This window comes from Patagioenas fasciata, chromosome 10, assembly GCF_037038585.1.
Source record: "Patagioenas fasciata isolate bPatFas1 chromosome 10, bPatFas1.hap1, whole genome shotgun sequence".
Lineage (NCBI taxonomy): Eukaryota > Metazoa > Chordata > Aves > Columbiformes > Columbidae > Patagioenas > Patagioenas fasciata.
The window spans coordinates 12,416,077-12,434,186 of NC_092529.1; the positions used below are offsets into that span (position 1 = coordinate 12,416,077).

Genomic DNA, 18,110 nt, shown 5'->3' on the forward strand with positions numbered 1-18,110 from the left:
AGGGTTAAATTTTACTGACTTGGGGCAGATGGACCAGGGCTGGACTTGGGGAGAGATCAGGTCTGCTATTGGGGTGAGCAGAGTGTGGTGTTTGCTTCTGCTGAGATGGTTCCCTGCTGTCAGAACAAGACACTGCCCGGCTCATCCCCCTCCTGCACAAAGCTCAGGCCTAAGTAAACCAGTTTATTTGCTGCCTGCAGAAGTCTTCTGCCACGGGCAGTTGTGCTGCAGCCAGGGCCCGTTCTGTTCCCATGCACAGCCTGGCTAGGTAAGATGAAACCTGGGAGCATCTTCAGGGAAGGAGCATAAAGGAGTTTTATTTGGTAGGATACAGGAAACTACTTGAGCCTTAGGGCTTATAGCAGCCTGGGAAATTAGTGTTCTTAATGGTGTTGGTGAGGAGTATTTGATGGGATTCCATGTAGCAAATGAGCATGCTTTTTTGACAGTCAGGGATTGGTTGCAGGAATTCTCCATAATGCACAGGGAATGTAACAGGCTTCCAAAGAACCAGACTTTCATAAAATCCAATTAGTCTTGGGGGGTAAAAAAAAAAAAAAAGCTGTCTGGTTTACAGATTTTCTCAATGAAACAGTGTGACTCTTGTGGGCTTTTCACGGGTGGGTGGGGAGGGAAACAGTATTGTAAACACAGTGTTAATTCCACATGTTGGCTCTAGACCACTTACTGTTATTTTCTGGACAACAGTGTGGGAACTACTTATCTAGAAGAAAAAAAATACACTCATTGAAGTATGAAAAAGCATTTAAAGCATTGTTAACCCTCTTATCCACTCTATGGTGACATTCTCCCTTGAATAATGTGGCTTGATTTTCGGTTCTAAGTGTCAGGAAAGATGATATAAAGCCCACATTTTGTTATCCTACCCCCCCACCCTCTTTTTTCCCTCTCTTTCAGGTGGGATGTGGGCCTGACACTAGACTAAATCTGTACAAAGTGAATACAGAGCAAGGAAGTTGCATTTTTCTTTGAATGACAACCCCATTTTATTGATGAAGCTCTATTTATTTCCTCTATAATGTTTGGTCTGTATTCTGGTTGCATCTTTACTTATGTTATTACTTCCCTGCTCCTGTAGTTGGTATCTTAGATCTCTTCTCTCACAGCCATTTTAGTAAGGGGTGGCAAGATAGGTTTATTTGTTAATTTATATGAAATTGGAGACCAAGTTAGCTGAACTTTCTAGGTCTGGCATTGTTTTGTTAAGAAAACAGAGGAGTTTAAAATAAAAGAAAAGATGGCATAAGTACCTTTACCTTTGCAGCTTTCAACTTAGCCAAACGCATGTTTTGAAGATTGGTACAGATGTCATGACAGTTGGCCCTGCTAAAAAGTCTGTCCCCATCTTTCTCATAGGATCCTTTTAAGTACTGAAAGGCCACAATAAGAGTGATGTGACTGGTGTTAATTTATGTGCCAGCAGTTTTACTAAGATACAAAGTAGGCGTCCCAGTACTAGACTTCTTCCAACATATAGTGTTTCTGCTTTCATTTTACGATAGGAGAATATAATATTTTTTAAGAGTAATTATAATTTACAGGTGATATGGCAGGTATCAAGTTGCATCCACTTATTTCTAAAATTTTTCATAGCCTAGCATTTGTCATAAAATTTTTGTGTTGACACATACCTGCATTGGAGGTTCAGTTTGGATATGTGGAGACGTTCTCAGGATGTTGTAAGCTGTCCCTGATTTGCAAAACTTGCTTCAAGTTTCGTTCATCACAAAGATTAAATCTATAATTACATTGGGTAGCATAAATGAGGTTGAAATGAATCTGTGATTCTAAATGAGGTTTAGTAATATAAAATGTGTAACATATATTTGAATTTTACCAGACTAATTTATAATTTGGCATTAGCATAAAACAGCTGCTACCTTGAAGTGTATCAATTTGCTATACACAAATTTAAAAAAGAGTGGGAAATAGTTCAGACACTATTCTGTCACCGTCTGCACTTTCTCCACAAATTACAAACATGTGGAACTGCCTATTTTAATACTACTTTTCTTGGGCCAAGAGGTTTTCATCTTTGAGAAACTCCATGTTACAATTTACCTACCCCAAAGGATTCGGATGACAATCTGATTTAATATAACTCCAGATTTAAAGTAACAATATTACAATATCCATTCCTCTTTTATATGTTGTTTTAATGTACTATATATGGGTTGAAGACATTTCTCTGTAAATGTTTCCAGATGAAATATATCATCTTCTAGATGCACAGATAGGCACTGTAAGTCCAAACTAAATCAAGAACTTACCCCTGTGTAAATTAGAATGACAAAAATAGACAGATATAGTGCATAACTTCCAATGAGCTTTTATTTTTGTATGCAATTACCAGAAATTAAATAACCAGAAATCTGATTCAGAAATGAAGATGAGTGAAATTTCCAATAAGAGATTGGTAAATATAAATTTTGCATATTGAATTTTATTTAAGCAAATTACTTAGGTGTATATTTATCGATCTCTGTCAGATCGCCAAAAAAGATGGTTGATTGCATTTCTTAGCTGTTAAAAAACCAAAAAATATACAGTATCACTGAACTATATCTATTTTCATTTTAACTGGCTAGCCATTATAGACCTGCAAGCTTTCAGCTAGCCCCAGACCACTAAAATTTGGTCTGAAGTTTTCTATTGCAGCCCCAGGCAACTAATTTACTTACCAAGAATTTGTTTTTAATCTGAGTATATTGAATCTTCAGATATGTTTTCAGCATTGTTTTCAAGGTTGCTTTGCTGAAAAAAATCCAGTCTACCAACACAACATGGTAGGGAACACAAGTGGTTAGATGATCATCACCAGGAAGCTAACCTGTAATTGTCCTGGCTATGGACTTCAGATGGTATGATGCTTAAATGCTTAAATGCATTTTGCAGACGTGAACACATATTTATCAGCTGATAGTACATGTGGGTAAACCTCCTGGTGACACATCAGTGAACATCACTCTCCCACATCCTTTTTTTTTTCTTTTTTTTTTTTCCCCATGTGTTTTTTTTCCACTGGTTTATATGCTGATGTAGTTCATCCTCACAAATCTGATAAATCTTTGCCAAGTATTTCTCAGGAACGTTTGGAGTTACAGCATGCATAGAAGATGATGATGTACTATAAGTAGCAAAGACTTTGCCCTAAAACTGACAGAGAAATTTGGAATGTTGAACACATTAACAATGATTTTCTGTAGGAAGCTCAACCTCATAAGAAAATTAATAGCAAATATCAGAATTTTGTAGTGTAACTGTACAAATTCTGCTGCATATATCAGTTGTGAACTGTAACTTTCCTCTTTGGAATCAGTGGAAGGTGCTTTATTCATGTATGTTTAGGCTTAAATCCATGGTGCTGTAACCCCATATAATCTGATTATTCCTACTCATCATAAATGGTACCTTATTTTTGGTAATCACAAGTAAAATGTATTAAAATGTATCTGTACAGGGTACTGACACTACTGTGTAGCATATTGCCTTAATAAGAAGGAAATGAAAACTTTGTTCATTGTAATAAAGATGCTGAAAACTTTGCATAAATGGGAAGTTGGACATAGCTAATTTGGGAGCCCTAAAATTAAAAAAAAAAAAAAAAAAAAAAAGAGAGAGAAAAAAAAAGCTAAGAAGCTGGTGTATCTAGTTAAGTAGGAAGATAAGAGCTAAGAGATGAGGACTTGATTTAGACAGAATTTTACAACAGTAAAATCACTGCCAGTGCACTTCCATCTTGTCAATGGTAGAGAAATACGATATAATGGCAAACAGGTTTTCAGGTCTTTCAGAAAAAGGATCTGCTATAAGCCATAGGAAGCTGGACTTATTGGGTGATGTATCTCTATTTGTGAGGCTTTAGGTGGTGTCCTCACATTAAGATGCATTAAAGCAGCCTGTGAAGTCTTGTAGACTGTGTGCCAATTAAAACTCGAGCCAAGCATGCAACTGTTGCAGTGAACTTTGTCATGATGTTATGGAAAAATCCATCAGTGAAATTCTGCACATTTGCCTTGGCCAAAAAAGTTAAAAAAAACCATGAATGCCAGACTTTAGCGTTTACATTAGCCAACAACTATGTTCTTTTTTGTATATGTCTGAGGTGGCATTGTTGTTTTGGCACTTACCTGGCATTTGAGAACTGGAACTCAGTTCTCTGCTTTATTGTATCATTATTTGCTTTCCAATGTGTTTGTTCCCCAGATCTTGAATGAAGATGGCTGTACTTTTTTTTCTTTTCTTTCCTTTTTTTTTTTTCATGTTTAAAAAGGTAAAACCTTGAAGGTTATAGCGTGTCCTCATATTAGCGTAACAGAAGCCAAAAACTTTCCCTGACTGTAGTGCAGACACAGGGGTCTGTCTCACTTTTTAGGAGTGTGATCAGGTTCTGTTCATTTCAAGAAGGTAAAAATTTGTCATTTTGTTGTGATTATAGATACCAGTCAGCTTTTATAACCACAGAAAGTCAACCTGGAAAAGCCATTAGAACAGCCTGTGAGATTAGAGATCAATAAAATGAGACATCCCAGAATTTCTTCAGAATTGCCTCCAAATCAATAAATTATTATTCAGCTTTACTACGGACTAGATAAACCAGTGTGTGATTTTGGCTACAAAGTTGGGAGCTTCTACTATGAAGGAAAAATTCAGTTTCCACAGTTTTCTGGCCATCATCTCAAAAGAGATTTTAAATTGCCTACAATGACTGGAAAATAGGAAAGGAGCATCAGATTGCCCCCTCTACTTCACTAAATTCTTCTATGTTCCAAATAATGAAGAAGTGCTCTGAATCTTTGCAAAATCATATGTGTCATCTCTGAAGCATGGATTTGTTGAAATAAATTACTTAACTGGAATTATTTAAGTTTATTAAGTATTAAACGCTAATAAATAAAAAGAAGGTAATTGTAAAAAGAAGTAACTGAAGTATGACTTGCTGTCATATTTTCCCAGACAGTATTACCCTAATCGCTGAAGACTGAAAATTTAATGCATTTATCTAACCACATATGGTCCAAAATCCCTACAACTGCTGATTGAGCTGTGAAACTAGAAAAGGTGAATACAGCTGGGTGTACCAAAAAATGCTTTCAATAATCTTATAATAAGAGAAACTCCCAAGTTCAATCATGATAAACGGCTATAAATTTATCCTCTTGTATAATTATACCAGTCATATGCAACAATGGTGTCATTTTAATATCCTCTTTAACCATTTCATGAAACATAGAATATGAAGTCTATTAAAATCCCTCTATGTTCCTCCTCATTTAAGTTCTGTAACAGTCCATGTCAAATTGGGCCACCTGATTTTTAAGCAGAGATGGGCGTGTGAATATTATTTTTCCTCTTTGGATAAACAGTGTCAGTGTACCTCATTGTTCTTCAAAATAGGCATGTTTGTAACTATTCCTAGGACAAGAAGCTATTTCTTGACTCTGGGTCCATCAAATATATTTGTTGGTTTGTTTCTGACTTAGAGGGTCCTAACAAAGTTCACACAGTTTAAAAAGAAAAAGAGAGAATGTTTTCAATTTGCATAGGTGGTCAGATGTTAGGTATCAGATGTTAGGATCATTGGGACTTTTCTGCTTTTTGTCAATGGATAGTATTTATAAACAGACAAAACCAGCAAGTGTGCAAGGGTACAAGACCAAGTGTAACATTGCTGATGTTCTGGGTTGAAACTGTGTGTATGTGTCAAAGACCTTCTCCTGGCTGACATGCACAACTGTATTTGTATCCTTGTACTCTTCAGCTCATGTGTTTCAGTCACTTCTAAATGGATCATCGATACCTCCGCAGCTGAAGACATCTATGCTTCCTCACTGTCATAAGACACAACTTCTCCTGTTGAGCTCTGGCCCTATAATTTTGTAATCAGACATCAGAGGCTGATTGTCATAATTGTGTGCCTAATTTGCATTCAGAATTACCAAGATTATGCATGTCAATTAGGTATTTCAGTCCACAATTAGATATTACACATGCCGGTAGTTGCAGCTGGAAATTAGGCATACAGTTGCATGTGAATGTCTGTGCATGGAGTTGGACAGATATCTGATTCAAACTCTAGGAAATTTGGACATTAGTCTAACAGGACCGTGAAGAGAACCGATATTGTTTCTTGTACAGCTTATTACTAAAAAGAGCTGTTTAAGATTAAAATATTAAAAGATGCTTTTTTGAATCATTAAGAGTCGGGGACTCCTGCTTCTGGCATCTGGTTTCTCAAAGTTATGGAAAGTGGAATTGAGCTGTATGTCCTGCCATGACATTTTTTCACTACTAATAGGCTTGAAATATACTTTTCTGCTTTGTAGTGCTTTCGTAAAGGATAAAATTATTGAGTGGCAGTTGGAGACACATGTGGGCAGGCTGTACAGAAATTTTGAGAGGTGTACTTTTTTTAAGCTTTGGTTTTCTCAGACAAAAAGTATACAATGCTTGTAAAAATGCCTTTTTCCAGTAATAAAGGGGCACTGTAGTGTGACTGGCAGGGCATGCAGTACTGACTGCACATGTGCAATAGGAAAAAATGAGTGTTTGCAGATTTGGACTTTTTTCTAATAAATTTTCCTTAGAACAACAGCATGAGAGATAGTTGTGTCAATAGTGTGCCCTCTGAAGTCAGACTAAGGTAGCACTCTTTAAGAGGGGAAAAAAAAACCTCTTTGAAAGTACAACAGTACATTCTGGTTGTTTAATAATAAACAGCCTCAGCTAGATGTAGAGTGAACAATCCAAGGAAGCTATTCTTTGTTCTGCCTGTAAAATTAAACGTGATTTATTTTTGCATGGATCCAATTAATGCCACGCATCCAGGGCATGTGGTATGATTAGAAGGGAAACAGTCAAATGAAAATTTCCATGTTGTTGTGTGATTTTTCAAGTCATCATACAGAGAGCTGAATTTCCAGAAAAAACAGACAGATAATAGAGTTGGTTTAAAAAAAACAAATCAAAACCCCCGCTATAAACTCCCTCCAGTCAAAGAAAGACCAAACCCAAACCACACATGCATTTTAGTTATTTAATCCTTTTGCAGAATCACCTTGTAGCATCTGTTCACTCTGAAGCCTGTAGGCAAGAAATATTGATTTGTTAAAATTCATAGTGCATGAAATAGATTTTTAACATTTTTACTGTTTTTATATCAAAGTGTCACTATTATATTTCTTCATAGCTCACCAGTGTGTTTTTCAGAATCTGTGTGTATATATATATAGTGCTATGGCAAAAGAAAATATTTGTTCTGACAGATCATGTGAAATGAACTATAGTCTATGACATTATACTGTTTACTAGTAATTTTGGGTAATATGTTTATGCTATATGTTCATACTTGATAATGTATATGCATTGTAATAAAAATTCCACAGTACTTGTCTCTGAATTGTTCAGAGACTTTTTTATAAGCTAGTGTGTTTTTTATGCCAAAATAACTCTTATTATGAAGCGGTAATGTCTTCCAAAAAGAAATATGATATGTAATAAGTATTTATTTTAACATACCTGATTTATGAAAAGGTAAGATTAGAAACTTATTTCCAAACAAAAAATTTTAGCTTTATCAGTTTTCAGATAACTCCTTTGTTTCAGGGTGAATCACCTGTGTTAGTGGGGAAGCATCTGTGGTAACTGCAAACTAACCCTGTTCCATATATCTGGGAGAGATGGGCTGTCAGCGTAGGGCTGCTTCTTTAAAACATCTAGTTAACCTATAGCTTTGATGTTACAAAATTGGTTTTGATGAAACAATAGGAAACTCCTTTGCCTATTTTTAACAATTAACAACACTTTTTGTTTAAAAATATTGGCTACATGTAAAACTGTTTTTGTTAAGATGTTTCTGGGAGAATTTTATAAATGTGATATATTTTAGAATTCCAATGAACGTTATTAAATTCACATGAACTTCATGTATTTCTTGAAAAATTGATGTATTTTCTGAGGTTCTGAATAGCTTTAGTGAATGTAACAGTCCTCCGCTATAGTAAATCTTTTTGTATATGGACTGATGGCCATGTATATTCAGGTCACCCTGAATACTGAAGTCAGTAATCTCTGCATCTGATTGTTGGTCAGTTATTGTGTTTTGCAAAACAGTACAGAAAACACACTGTGTTGTGCTGCTGACAGTTGAAGTAGCCGTTGTCTGGGAATCTGCCGTCTTTCTGTTGCCACTCTCAATTTCCAGGATGCTTTAGTTGAAGTTAAGAATCTGCTGATGTGCCTTTTGATCAACTTGGACCTAAATTTCAGAGATACTGTGAAATGACCAGTTGCATACAGAAAAACAAGTGGTTGATGCATTCATTTTGTATTCATTCTTATATTTATTATTAGTTGTAAAAAATACATTTAAACTACAATGCCCTAATGATTAGGGTCTGCCATCTTTTCAGGAAGATATTCTAACAAAAAGTAGAATCTCAAAGCTAAATTTCAGAAAGAATTATTTTTAATATGTAGCGTATCCCAAAAACCTAGAAACTGAATAGTTATAATGTAAATATTGGTATAGGAAGTGAAAAGAAGATAGGGATATCCCTAAATAGCAAACTAAACAAACAAAACCAAACCAAACAAAAAAACCCACAAACAAAAAACAACCAAAATAAAATTGTTTGATCTAATAACGAGCCAAAAACATATCTTCCATTACCTTTGCATTATTATTGTTCCAATACATCCTTAGTTTAGTGTTACTTCAAGAGTCAAAGAGGATAAATCAGGAATTAATTTGGTTTCTGAATTAGTGTTTATAAATCAGTCATTTAAGCTTAAGAAGTAGGTCTAAAGAAGAACTCAGAAATCCTTAATCATTGATATCAGCATGTATGTCATAACAATATACTGACAAATAAAACCTTCTTGTTTGCATTTTAGCATTTCAGGGAACACCTTGATAAACTTTTTGCAAAAGGAATTGGGATGCTGGACATTGCTTTAAATGAAGCTTTCAACATGCTCAATGAAGTAAGTTAATGCTTTTCAGATTTCCACTGGAGACACCTTGCTTGCAATTTAGAAATTACTGTCAATTTTAGGTTAATAAATTAGAACTCGTTAAGAAATGTGATGTCATTAAAATAATATCTGTTGAACAATTAAGTTTTTACTTTTAATACAGAGGCAATTGAGGCACGTTCTGATTTGAGTTTTCTTCGTGTTGTGAAGACAGCTTAGTTTCTCTTTGCTTAGCATTTCCCGGGCCATCTATTTTTCAGCTTATCTAGCCTTAATAGTTCCTATCTCTTAAAAATTATTATGTATCCTAACTGACTCTGATTGGATTTTAAGAATACAGACAAACTAGTCCCAGCCCACGAATTAACAGAAGATCAAGTAAAGATTGAGCTATGCCAACTGATGTTTTTCAAAACTTTATCATTGTCACTCACATTTAGCAGGGTTGTTCTGCAAATAAGTATTTTGGTCATAAATACAACAAGCATATTATTTTTTTTTCCTACCTGTGATCCCTTTCCTTTTCCACCTCCTTCTTGTTTTCTGTATTAAGAACCCCATTACAGGCACTAAATATAATCTTAGGAAACAGACAACAGTAAATAGCAACCAGCCTCAATATAAGAGGTGTTCTGTACTGGTCTATACTGGTCTTCTAAATCTGTGTAAACTGGAAAAAAAAACAGGAGAGAAACTACAGTGATCAAGAAGACGTGAGATGAGATTTTTTTGTTTGTTTTGTTTTAAAATCTGTGAGCCACCTGAAGTTATAAAGATGAATGTGGTATAAAAATGTCATTAGATAAAGTGATGGATCTGAGAATGAAGGGAACTGACATCCCATGTACTGAATGAAACCTATGACGAGTGATAGTCTTTTGGTTTATAAGGTTATGATCAATCACACTTACATGTATGTTCAGATCTATTCAAGGTGGAGTAATGACTGTTTGTATTTATACTATAAAAGGGAGTATAATAGCTTAAAGTGTTCATGCATATATACCTACTGAATTGGCAGCATAAAAATATTTTCCATTATATACAGGCCTGTTGGCAAAGTCTCTGGGAGCTTCTGTTAAGCACCCTAGGCCTGAAAAAAGCTACTTAATCTGTCTCCTTGGAAGAGTACAGCTAACCATTTTCCACTTTGTCTATAGTATGTGACCTTTATGTGCCATCAATCTATTATTGTGAATTATACATTAGCTAAGGATGTCTCATCTACATTAAAAAAAACCAAACAAAAACACAAGACAAACACCCCTCCCACCCCACAAAAAAACCCTCACAACCCAGCAATATAACCAAACCAACCAACCAAAACCCCAAAACAACCCACCACCACCAAAAAAACAAAACACACACACACAAAACAACAACAAACACACACAGAAAGGGTAAAGAAAAAAAAAAAAGAGAGGAGAAATAAAAGAGAAAGCTTTGGTTTATATAAATAGTCTATTAAGATTCTGATTGGATTTTAGAATGGTTCAGGGGTTATACTAATTAAACTCGGTTAATTTTGTCTTGCAATTACCTTCCAGTATTTGCCCAGGTTGTTAAAACTTGAAGATGGCTGCTACTGATGTCTTTGAAAAGCACGTATAAAAATCCACTTCCAAATTCTTTCCAATCATCAGTTTACACATGTTCATTTTACAGTGTAAGAATACACAAGTGCTTGGGACAGTAGTTAGGCACCTACTATGTCATGTGACAACTGCAATTATCTCTTTTGGTGACAAATGCGGTCCTTGCAGTGATTACCTTTAAAAAAAAAATCATAGCCAATTAAATAAAATTCTGTGACATTTCAAAGACTGTTAATCACAACCAAATGCTGTAAATGTCAGGATGCATTGAAATTTTTGCTGCTAACTGATGAATCACTGAGTTAATTGTAGTTCATCATAAGGCCCTTGTCATTGTTATTATTATGGAAAACACTTTCATCACTCTTGCTATTCAATAAAATTAAAGTTCTAGACAAATATGAGGAGATATTACTCATCAGAGCATTTGAATTTAATCTCATTCTTCAAAATATTCATACACATAACTATGTAGAATAATGCAGATGCATACAGAACAATGCTTTAAAATAAATACATGAAAGCATTCCCTCTGTGTTAATTTTCCTTCTAATATACTTTGTTTCTTTCAATATATGGTATCCCTATGAAGAATATATCCCTTGACAAAGTAGTTTCATCTTTATGAGAAAATATTCAATCTAACATCATACTAGTGAAGGAATCCCACTTTAATAATTCTGGGTCTGGTTAAGACTGGAAAAACTGTCATGACTGAAGAATTTTAAGGACAGACTGCCTTACAGGTATCACAGATGAAGAGTTTTCACACAGGCAGTGACCAGAATATAGCTATTAATAACTCCATAAACCCACCTTAGTTTCCCTTTAAGTAACATGTCTCTGTTATTGGTTGCTGAGCTTTGTGTTTGATCAAAAAGGAAAGTGATGTGCATGAGAGCTGCAGATAGTGTAAATGGTTGTGGAATGATACTGGTGGATGTGATTACTCAGACATAGAAATGTGAAGGCAAAAGAAGAGAGGACAGAGGACTGCTGGGACCCACCATCCACTTCCTTTCCCTACTGCAGACACGTCTACAAACATACCTTTTTTAGAAGTAAAGGACTTTTTCTAGAAAAAAAAGGTTTTTAGAGTTTTGCGATGAATAGCAGTTCTTTCTCTGGTTAGACTGCAGAAAGCTTAGAGACACAGCAATTGCTAGCCCAAAATAAACTAGAATACTCCAGATAACTTATTCAATCCAGAAGCAGTCAGAGTCCCTGCAAGGTAATTTAAATACAGCTTCTCAAATGGGACCACCCTTTTTTGGGCACCGTTCAGCACAGGTGGGCTGATGAGGTGGGACAATGTAATTATTGGTTTTTCAGTGCCAAGATAAAGGTGTTAGGAGGAGGCCTTGTCTGACCTCAAAGTTGGTAATGAATATGAAAATTATATAGGAAAAGAATAAAATGAGATTGTTCATTCATTAGCATGTAATCAAATGTTAACCTAATCTATAAGGAGTTGTGTGTAATGCCCCAGTTTATTGACCTTTTCACAGATTTGGTTTTTTTAGTGTTCATACAAAGCAATTAAAAATTGCATTTATTTACTAAAAGCTGGATTTTTCTCCTAAATTCCTTGAATATATAAAATAATACAGAAGCAAATAAGAACATAATTGCAGTAAGAGCAAATGGAGACACATGGGTTCAAAATTAAGGCATCAACTCCAGAATCAAGAGATCAAAAGCTTATGTTATGGCTCGGTTTAGTTTACTTGCTCTTTGACCAGGAGAAAATTCCATTTGGGCAACAACGAAACTTTCTTCACATACTCCAAAGGATATGCTGATTGCTGTCAAATACCTGTGCCCAGGTACTGCTGTTCAGCAACTTGAGTTATTTGTATTTATTCGTTTTGGGTAACAGGAGAATCTGAGAATATATAAATACTAACTTGGTTTTCCCAGATAAACATTTTATGGAAAATAACATATGGAATGTAAACCTGAGTGAGTGTGAATGCCATATGAATATTCATATGTCTTTCTTTAAGTGGTGTATCTTCTGTACTTCACAGTAAAACTATCAGTCATTCATTCGTCTTTTTGTGTAGATTGTTCTTTTAAAATTTTGTTTAAATCAAAACAAAATCCTATGTAGATGCATCAATACATCTCGTTTATCTAAAACAAAGGAATACATTTTTAATTTGTGAAGTGTACATTTCTTATTTTTCAAGCTGATAAAATGAAGATATATAACGAATTTCAGTTCTGTTATGATCTTACTGAGTTATAACTTCAGTTGCATAATATCTGTGATATAATGTTTTTGACCTGAGACTTTTTCACCTACTTCTAAGCGTGATAGAGATTTGACAAGATTCATTTTTATCCAGTGCGATCCTGTTTATCTTCATCTAACAGGAGAGTGCTGTTACTAAATGAAATTTTCCTTTTCCAGTTCAATCACACAGGACAAGGAAGTATTTGTAGCCAGGCCATAATGCTGATTACTGATGGAGCTGTGGACACATATGATACAATATTTGCAAAATATAATTGGCCAGACAGAAAAGTAAGTATGCTATCACCTTGATTTGATGGATAACCCATAGTGTCACATCCAATATAAAGTACGTGACTATTGAAAAGTCAGTAACAATCTTTTTAATGATCTAAAAAATGATTTTGGATAACTGGCTGCTTCACTAATGACAAAAATGATGCTTATGTGATATTGCTTGAGGGTAGAGTTGGCCTTTTACTGTGGTAATGAACTTAGGATAAGATGATATTAAGGAAATATTTCCCCCAGGGTACATTTTTCACCATTATATAATGCTTCCACTGTGAGACATCATTAAACAAGAAAAACTTTTTTTTTTTCCTACCAAAATACTCATTAATAATTCAATGCTTTTTGAAGCTAAAGAGGGGTATGAACTGTTGACAGTGAACAGTTTATTATGTCTGGAGAAGGAGCAGATGTAGTACTCAGTTTTTAAAATTTCCTGTTTGGCAGAATGAGGGGCAGAATTGGCAGTTGGCAAGACTGTTTTGTATCTTCTGCTAAAGCAAGTTTTGGGACTATTTTAGGAAGTTTTTGTAGTTTGAGATACCTGCCATGTTATTATATATGCCTGTGGAAGCAACAGCCTCACTCTTCAAAGTGCAATTTGAGCAGCTAATTGATCAATATGAGTATGCTGTCTGGGGTTTCAGTATTGTGCGGAAAAAAGTCATGTTTCTCTCATTTATAAAATTACATTTGTTTTCTGTTCTTCCTTGTTTACCTGAACTAAACCTCATCTATTAGCAATCACTGACCAAGAGAAAATGGGAAATTGGTTATCTTTTTCTGATCTTCTGAAAATATTATGTCAATTATTGACATTTTGTGTAGCAAGAATGGCATGCAACTATTCTACTTTTTCTAGGTTAAGAGGTATTTATTCAGAGAATTTTGAATAATAACAACTGCAATTGGAAGATCTGTTTTGCTCCTCAGATACCTTTCTTATTCCTTTTATGTAACTTCATTCTCTAAAAGAAGAAAGTTCATCCATTTTGTGATTTTTAGCAGGACATGCTAGGATGTCTGTCATCTTTAAAGGAATGCAAAGATAAATCGGTACTTGCGTATTGTGAGGAGAGCTATAATACGTTTGTGTGAAATGATGCCAGCCTTTATGTAGTGGAAGGGATTAGGAAGTTCAGTATTTAATTAATACGTTAAGATGTAAAACTAGAGATTATGAAGGAAGTTCCATTCAATGTCAGCATTTGCCCATTTTGGTATTTATTGTACTTAGCTGGGTCATATCTCAAGAAAATTAATTGTTATTTGTATTTTCACTCTTCATATTTAGAGTTTGTCACTGACAAACTGGCACCCGTGGGTGCTGAGGGAGCTGGCTGAGGTCAGTGCTGGACCACTCTCCATCATTTTTGCCAAGTCTTGGGAAATGGGAGAGGTGTCTGAGGACTGGAGGAAAGAAAATGTCACTCCAGTCTTCAAAAAGGGCAAGAAGGAGGGCACGGGTAACTATTGACCGGTCAGCCTCACCTCCATCCCTGGGAAACTGATGGAGTGACTTATTCTTGGTGCCATCTCAAGGCATATCAGAGATAAGAGGGTCATTAGGGGCAGTCAACATGGCTTCACCAAGAGGAAGTTGTGCTTGACCAACCTCATTGACTTTTACGAGGACATAACAAGATGGATGGATGATGGCAGAACAGTGGACATGGTCTACCTTGATTTGAGTAAGGCATTTGACACAGTCTCCCACAACATCCTTACAGCTAAACTGAGGGACTGTGGTCTGGATGATTGGGTAGTGGGGTGGACTGTGAACTGGATGAAGGGAAGAACCCAGAGAGCCGTGGTCAATGGGGCAGAATCCAGTTGGAGGTCTGTATCTAGTGGAGTGCCTCGGGTCAGTACTGGGGCCTGTATTATTCAATATATTCATCAATGATTTGGACGAGGGAACAGAGTGTACTATCAGCAAGTTTGCTGATGACACAAAGCTGGGAGGAGTGGCTGACATGCCAGAGGCTGTGCTGCCATCCAGCAAGACCTGGAGATGCTGGAGAGTTGGGCAGGGAAAAATTTAATGAAATACAACAAAGGAAAGTGTAGAGTCTTGCATCTGGGTAGGAACAACCCCAGGTTCCAGTATAAGTTGGGGAATGACCTATCAAAGAGCAGCATAGGGGAAAGGGACCTGAGGGTCCTGGTGGACAGCAGGATGACCATGAGCCAGCACTGTGCCCTTGTGGCCAGGAAGGCCAATGGCATCCTGGGGTGTATTAGAAGGGGGGTGGTCAGTAAGTCGAGAGAGGTTCTCCTTCCCCTCTACTCTGCCCTGGTGAAACCATATCTGGAATATTGTGTCCAGTTCTGGTCCCCTCAGTTCCAGAAGGACAGGGAACTGCTGGAGAAAGTCCAGCGCAGGGCAACAAAGATGCTGAAGGGAGTGGAGCATCTCCCTTATGAGGAAAGGCTGAGGGAGCTGAGGCTCTTTAGCTTGGAGAAGAGGAGACTGAGGGGTGACCTCATTAATGTTTACAAATATATAAAAGGTGAGTGTCATGAGGATGGAGCCAGGCTCTTCTTGGTGACAACCAGTGATAGGACAAGGGGTAATGGGTACAAACTGGAACACAAGAGGTTCCACTGAAATTTGAGAAGAAACTTCTTCCCAGTGAGGGTGACAGATACTGGACCAGGCTGCCCAGGAAGGCTGTGGAGTTTCCTACTCTGGAGACATTCAAAACCCGCCTGGACACCTTCCTGTGTAACCTCATCTGGGTGTTCCTGCTCCGGCAGGGGGATTGGACTGGATGAGCTTTTGAGGTCCCTTCCAATCCCTAACATTCTGTGATTCTTTTTTTTTTTTTTCCCCCAGTCATCTCTCTCTCTCTCTATATATATGTTTTTAAAAGATAGTCTGTAAACAGGGGTAAGAGCATGTTATTACATGTCACTGTAGATTTAGTCTGCCTGACAACTTATTCATAAGCTGCTTCTTTCTGAAAATGTATTGAATAAAAATAGTGTTGCAATAATTTTGGAACAGTGTGGCTACAAGTAAATCCCCAAAGTAGCTTAAATTATGTGATAGAATTTTTCAAGGTGACGTCAGCCTGATTTTGTGTATGAGCTTGAGAATTATGACCATGGAAATACTACTTAAAATTATCTTCTGGGCTGTTCCTTTGAAAGGAGGAACACTTCAATTTTACTGTTTGTTTTATGAGTCCCTATCTTCCTTACCAAAAAAACCCAATTCCTCTAGTTTTCTTAAGATCTTCTGCTACTTGAAATGTAAATATAGTGGATACTATTTTTATACCATGCTATGTTTTATTTGTATGACTAAGGACCTAAGTTGTTAATATCTAATTTTTTTTTTTTTAATGAGTCTGTATATGCACTCCAGCACTTTAAGGAGCTTGATTCTCGCGCATGATAAGTGAGTTTATGCTATGTACATAATTTTTCTCATTCATGAAACTTTGTTTCTGTATTTCATTTATGACAGCTCTAACACATGAAGTACGAAAAAGAGAACAATTAATCTGACACAGTAAATCCAACTGCTTTGAGCATGGCATATAAAAATACAGGTTTTCACCTTGTAGCAGAAATAAGTATTTAAAAAGAATAGTGTCAAGTCAGTGTTTTGTTTACAATTACAGGTATGATATAGTTGCAGTACTTCTTTAATGTCCAACTTCAGGAGTAAGCCTTTAAGTCTCAAAATACCTTTTTGATGTCAGTTGGAACAGAGGCTGTCATGCTTTTGCTATATGTTATTGCTTCTACTGTTATATCCAAATGCACTGTTAGAAACCAAGCAAAACAGTACACGTACATATTTCACCAGGTACCTTATTCTAGTGTAAAAACCATTACGCGAGCCGTTACAACAAGACAGAGATTTAAGATGTTTTCTGTCAGTGCTAAGACTTCATATAGGGCAAATACAAAGCCTAACTGCAATAACATCTTTATTCCTACTGCTAAATGATCACGACGCGGAAGGACCTAAGAGCTAATGCTGCCTTTGTCTGACCAGAACTGTTAAAACTGCATAATAAATAGTTCCATTACTTTTAAGTGTTTAAACCTGGTTTTACCTGCTTTCTGTGAAAAATTTCATAGTCTGGAAGGTTTCTGGGTCTAAATATAATATTTAAAATTATAATTGAATCTAGAGATCAACACCTCAAAATTTGCTGAATTTGGATTTGATTTCATCATAATATAATATATTTGCAGACGATAACAATCAGTTGGTAACTCTTCAGCTATGAGGGACTTTCATGCATACTTTTACAGGTTCAATATTTGTAGCAAATTTAGTGATATACGGCATTATGCTATCTTAAATACTTAAGAAAATACTTGGCCATTACTGCTGACTGCTGGTCGCTTGATCACTATTTGAATCCACTCATTTATATTAGAGATCTGTGAAATAAATATTTAACTTTAATAATTCTGCCTTTTTTTTTTTTTTTTTTTAACTAAAAGTCTATTTACTGAGTTTAAAGCAGACAATCAATTGCTGTACATGAAATTAAAGTCTGAGCTTTGGGTAATTTGAAATTTGAGCTTTGAAATTCCCCAAACATTTAGATTTTGCCATAAGACAGGAACGAATGCTTCCCTCACCTCCGTGACATGTTTTCATTTTCTTTATCTGAAAACTGGCCTAAAGGCAAACATGAAATCAAGTGGATGCTGTGGAAACGTGCTACAAGAAAATGGGGAGCTGTGTTGTGGCATCACATTGGTAACAAATCATCTTTTTCTTCGTGTCTGTTATCTTCAAGGTTACAAACAATTCTGCAGATTTTTAACCAAGTCTCTGTAGCTTAGGAACATGCTGATGTTGGCAACATGGAGCATTAGTGCAGCAAATTGAATGTCTCGTGTACAATGTTGTCTGGATGTTATTAAATTGACTTTTTTTTCTAAAATGACTGGAGTACTTCAGAGACAGATGTTATTACTGATACACAAACCGTATGCTTTATTACTGGTTACCT

General features: G+C 36.0%; 1 protein-coding gene across 8 annotated transcripts in view; it reads left to right on the forward strand.

The window, feature by feature from the left end:
• Window positions 1-18,110, forward strand: part of CACNA2D3 (calcium voltage-gated channel auxiliary subunit alpha2delta 3) — a 481,484-nt gene that overhangs the window by 256,133 nt on the left and 207,241 nt on the right. For all 8 annotated transcript variants that reach the window (XR_010652035.2, XM_071813168.1, XM_071813170.1 and 5 more), the window contains 2 exons: window positions 8,917-9,006; window positions 13,009-13,122. Coding sequence is in view for 7 of the 8 variants with exons in the window: in XM_071813168.1 (XP_071669269.1) it covers window positions 8,917-9,006; window positions 13,009-13,122 (204 nt within the window). In the remaining variant the exon portion in view is untranslated. The remainder of the gene's footprint in view (window positions 1-8,916; window positions 9,007-13,008; window positions 13,123-18,110) is intronic.